Genomic DNA, 5,333 nt, shown 5'->3' with positions numbered 1-5,333 from the left:
GCCAGTCAGTCGAACAAAATATAAAATGCTGTTGCTATAAATTATTAGACAAAATAAACTAAAACTGTACCAGGACTAAAAAAAATAAACGATTATAACACTGAAGAACAAGAGTAAATAATGCCAATTTTTAGAGAGCTTCTACCGTGTCCTTGGCCGACAAAATTTTCCGGTGACGAATCCGCATTAATATTCATGCTACAAGTACAAATACACATATTCTTATATTAGTGATTCAACACACGTTTATTACAGAGCAAGACAACCGAAAAATGTGTCTGTTTAATTTTTTTGTCCTTGCTAACTGTTTTGTCGCTGCGATCTTTAAAATCGCTGCGCTAAAACACGAGAGTTTTTTTGAACACTGAAAAAAAAAACGAAAAGAAAAGAAATTGGCGGGAGATCTGTGTTGGGTTTCAGTTTGTTTACTACACTTAGCCAATCCCATTCAACTTCCCCTATCCTGATCAGTTCAACATCCGCTTAACCTAACATCTGAAACCCGTCGAGGAGACAAGCGAATTATTGCTGATTTCACCGGTGAAAAGTACATTGAGTCATATTTTTTTTCAGTACACCGGATGTTTTACTGCTTTTACAATCTGTATGCTTTCCTTGAATAGATTTCTAAAACGTGTTTTTGAAAATTCCGCGCTATTCAATGTTCAAGATGATTCATACTTTACAGCGTACAGTTGGCACGAATGGTTTTGCGAGCTATAAATAACGCTTCAAATTTCCCGTTTATCGTGCTCAAGAGCTAAGCGGTCTGCGGTCTACGAAAAAATGAAAACACCGAAAAATAATTTACTTCCGGTGTACAGGCCATGCACAATGACCTCGTCTAAGCCATGCCAATAATACTACCCTTAAAAGGTTGATTATCTGACAATATAATTTACATGATTTATGCATTGATGACCATCCAGGAAGTTGAATGAGCTGAAACGAATATATTTATCAGAGAGCCGGCAATGCTTGAGCGCTAAAGCTTTAAAAGACCCGAGCACTGACAACGGTGATATCAAACGAGAGAAATATTTTTCTCAGAAACGGCTCAATTCCCATAAGGGCCAAAAAGAAAGGCGATAGCACTTTCACTTTTCGGTTGTGCACGAGACGTTGACCGCAAAGATTAAGTTGTATGTTTTGTCTGGGAAAAATGATTGCAGAACTTTAGCAGTTCCCAGTTCCTGTATGATTTCATCAAGTTCCGTGCAGGTAAACGGCTATAGAGATCGGTTGGAGGTCTGAAGCGTGAGCTACATATAACGGACGGCTACGGGTCTCCGGGCCATGCAAGTTGGAGGTGATCATGTCTTCGTGGATCGTGTGTGCCCTGGTCCTCTCTCTGACAATCAATCTCTCAACTGGAGTGTTTTTCTTCTTCGCTCCAGTGGTTGCGTTCCCTTTCTCCAAGTCAGAGAACCAGCTCGCTAAACGACTCATCAAGTTTTACAAAGAAAAACCAAGGCTCGTCCGAAAACTGTAAGTACTGCTTGAATTTAATAAGGAAAGAGAACTTGTTTAAACTTTTATTATTATTATCAACATTGTCCGATCATCTATTCCGAGAACAACTGAAAGTCTATTAAATGTCTTAAATGAAGCATTTTAACAGGATTCGTGAGTTTTATAGCTTTTCAGCGAAACCCTTTCTCCAAGTTCCTTTTTCCGCGAAATCTATTTTCTATTTCAAAACATACAACGCGCGTGTCTTCACGCACGCCTGCATCATATCGCGCGCGCTTTACTATCACATTGTTAAGCCAAGCTTCTTTTTGTTCGCAAAAATTCGAAAAGGGCAATATTATTTTTATTAAAAAAATTACCGTAATATTCCAATTCTTCAATAGTATATAGTATATTTAGATATCCAGAAGTGTCGCTTTCGCCAGATGACCGCATCTCAATTGTCACTTTCGGTTGATTTTTTTTTCGTCCAGTTGTTTCACTTTCTGCGTTTTGCGGGTTGCGGCCGAAGTTGCGGCTTTCGACGCGTATGGCCGCGGTTGAAATAAAACATAATGACATTCACACTTTCTCGCTTGTTTTAAAGTTCCGCAAATAAAACCGTAATACACCTTGCTAAATATAATGACCGACTTCGTAACTACATTTACTTGGTAACAACGATCGCGTTCATATATTTGTTACTGATATTGCACGTTGTGGTTCGAAATAATTACCCAAGAAATCGGCTGGAATTGTCTCTCTTATCTGGGGTGTCTATCAACCACGGGTGCCTTCATTCATTTGAGAATACGTCGCGATTCGAAACAAAAGCCGAACAGCGTAAGCATAGGAGAAATTTCACTTCTGGGCAAAGCAACGCAACTAATTTAAATTTCTACGCTGAAGAATCGAACATCTCTGTTTTTGAAAAGGAATAACAATACTATATTGTACCTAATTGTCGATGCACTGAAAACGCTTTACAGTATGAAACGAACCAGGATTTTAAATTATATAATTTATTTAAGTTTCCCGGTTGCTATGTTCTAAAATAATTTGTTTATAGTGTAGTACTTTCTAGCAATCTAAAAATAACACGCGAGGGTCGGACTGACTTGATAAAACTGGCGCACAAAAACGCTCGCAGCGTGACATCTGCAAAAGTTACACATTTCAGCTTCCGGCTTCTTAAACTCAGCGAGTGTTTCAACTGTACACGTGGTTAGATTTTCAGGATTAAAATAACAGAGCCCATGTGTCGTATTGTATATTGTATCGAAGCATGTTTTCATTTTCGAATCACTGTCTTAACCCTGTATTAACATAAAAAGTGTCTTTCAAGCGAGACTCGATTGACCTGAAATACAAACAATTTAGAAAGAATTAGGAAATTCAGCGGGTGGTCTTAATTTAAATAATAATATTTTCACTTTCTTTGTCAAATGTAAATTTACGTTGCGCCGTAAGCCCGGAGCCGTAAGTCCGTCTGATAATACGTTACACCACGTTCTAGCTACTTCGGGCAACACCAAAATCGCCTTAAACTTAAGCCTATCTCGTTTTAGTTTTCTGCACCCCTGCGCATTGATGTCCGCAGGGAAGGGGGTAGCATCATCGACAGGGTTTCAGTGATACTGAAACGAGGTCAAGTGACACACAAAGATGGTCACTGTAGCGTGGAATGACTGGGAATATTATTGCTTCTCAGTCCAGCCCAGTACATCACATATTGTGGGAATAAAATGTCTTGCCCAAGAGCAAAAACACCGGTTCGGCCTGAAACCACTGGTTTAGCCTGATAAATTATATTGTTACCCGTTCTTCAACTTCCTTGTCTTTGTGAGGTCCTTTGTCCTCATTATATTTTGCTAACGATTTATGTTTCGAACCTAGACACGTTTTAATTAGAATCTGCGCAATGTAATAAATTAACAAAGAATGTCTTATTTTTGTTATCCTTTTTTGTAGGCTTAGAGACCACATATTCTCCATTGTACTTTTCTCCTGTGGCCTGTATTGTACTTCCTTGAAAGACACCTTTGCAAAGCCTCTTCGAAACACGTCCTCGACTTTACTGGTCATTTTTTCCGTCTATCTCGGCAACTACGTGTACAAATTTTGCCAGGACTTCTTGCTGAGAAGAGAACATCCACTCTACAGGATAAACCTTTTACATCATTTTGTAACAGCGACGGTGTACGCAGTATTAATCGTGTACAAACAGAACTCAATATCTGGAGTGATTGGCTTGCTCTTCGAAGGGAGTGTGCTCGTTTTCGATTTGAACACTCTGCTTCGCTTGTTGGGCGTAAGCAAAAACAGTTGGCTATTCCTCTGCACATCTACGCTGCGATTTGTCGTGACTGTCATTTTAAGGGTGATCTGTCCTGTCGCCATGCTAGTGATATCCCTTTCAAGTAACAGTCCTTTATCGCTAGAGTACGTTCCTCTTGGGTTCTTCTTCATGAACATAGTATTTTTCGCCATGATAAATGGATGGCACGTCAAGGTTTCTTTCGAGAGCTTAAAAAAGCGTTTACTAGCGAGACGCCTGTCTTACTATTATAGCAGGCCCAGAGCGACAAGTGAAAGTTTGGAACTGAACAATGTTAACACTCTCGCTCAAACATTGACTCGCACAGCCTTGCCAGTTATTATACCGACCGACGCGAATTTCCGACTATCGTCGCCTGTGTCGAACGTTAACATGAATAGCGACGAAGTCTCTAATATTACTGTCTCACGGCACGAACGAACCTTGCCTCAAATTAGTATTATTATCAACGATACACCTGTATCGGACGAACCGATAAGTCAAGTTTAAATTATGCTCAAGGATTTTTCTAAGAAATTTACAGATCTTATAGATATAAGAAGCGAAAAAAAATGAAAAATCTCAAAAGATTATTTGTACATGGTTAGCCATGGAAGAATTGAAGACAAGGAGTTTTTTTTTATTTTAAACTTACGAAAAAATATACGATGTCTGTTTTAAGATGAAATATTTATTTTAGTTCCACCTTGCATTGTGGCCGATGCTGACAATATTATTAACAAAACATGCTTTGTCTTAAAAGAATTATTGTAAATAAAGAAAAACATCTGCAAAAGAACTCGTTCTTTAATAAATATTGTGTAATTAATTTTTATTATCAAACTTAACCTTGGCTGGAAAGAGAACATTTCATTTCCAAAAGCCCGAGTAAATGCTCGAAGTCTCCTTCGACACCCGAGAGAGATCTGGGAACAGGCTAATCGCTTGCGTGCCACAGGTACTCTCCACCCCCTCACACACCCACACACTTGTATGTTCATTTGCATCCTGACACGTTCAATGACGTCACACTCTAAACGTGTGAAGCGATGCATGCGTACGTGTTGTGAGAAACGGGAAACGTTATCCTTGTCACGACGATCAAAGAGAAAAGAAACAGAATCCGTCAGCTTTTTTCGTCATGTAACGTTGAACGAGAAGCGAAAAACCATCTGCGGAAAAGCGAATTCGAGGACTGAAGTTGTGTTTCTAGGCATGTTTTTTCCTCTTGTTTTTCGCTCTTCGCACAATAAATTCCTCTTTAGCTGACAACTAACAGGTTCCTGTTGACAGAACACGCTTGCTTTCATCTTTTCTTTTGGCTGTCGCGTGTTCGAAAGCGAAATATGACAGTTGTCTCCACGTTCTTCCTTGAGCATGAATGTTGCTAGGCAACGCTTAAGGAAGACACCGCGCGGCTTTTCGTCCCTTAGCAACACCTGCTCCTGAAGGAAGCTCACAACAATTGAACCGCAAAATGTTTTATTTTAAGTTAGATGTGTAAGAAGAATTCACCTAAGCGCACTATTAAAAACCCTGCGAAAGACAACGAGGATGCCAGTTG

At 39.5% G+C, this 5,333-nt stretch overlaps 1 protein-coding gene across 1 annotated transcript; it reads left to right on the top strand.

Moving 5' to 3' along the window:
• The first annotated feature begins 932 nt into the window (after positions 1-932).
• Positions 933-4,660, top strand: LOC144649688 (uncharacterized). The gene is made up of 2 exons (XM_078509249.1): positions 933-1,488; positions 3,424-4,660. Exons 1-2 carry the CDS (start codon positions 1,316-1,318, stop codon positions 4,277-4,279), a joined length of 1,029 nt encoding a protein of 342 aa, XP_078365375.1. The 5' UTR covers positions 933-1,315; the 3' UTR covers positions 4,280-4,660.
• Positions 4,661-5,333: the final 673 nt, after the last annotated feature.

Source organism: Oculina patagonica, chromosome 4, assembly GCF_052425735.1.
Source record: "Oculina patagonica isolate OP01 chromosome 4, crgOcupat, whole genome shotgun sequence".
NCBI classification, from domain to species: domain Eukaryota; kingdom Metazoa; phylum Cnidaria; class Anthozoa; order Scleractinia; family Oculinidae; genus Oculina; species Oculina patagonica.
The sequence above is the reverse complement of the archived record's forward strand: the minus strand, read 5'-3'. Positions and strand labels throughout refer to the sequence as shown.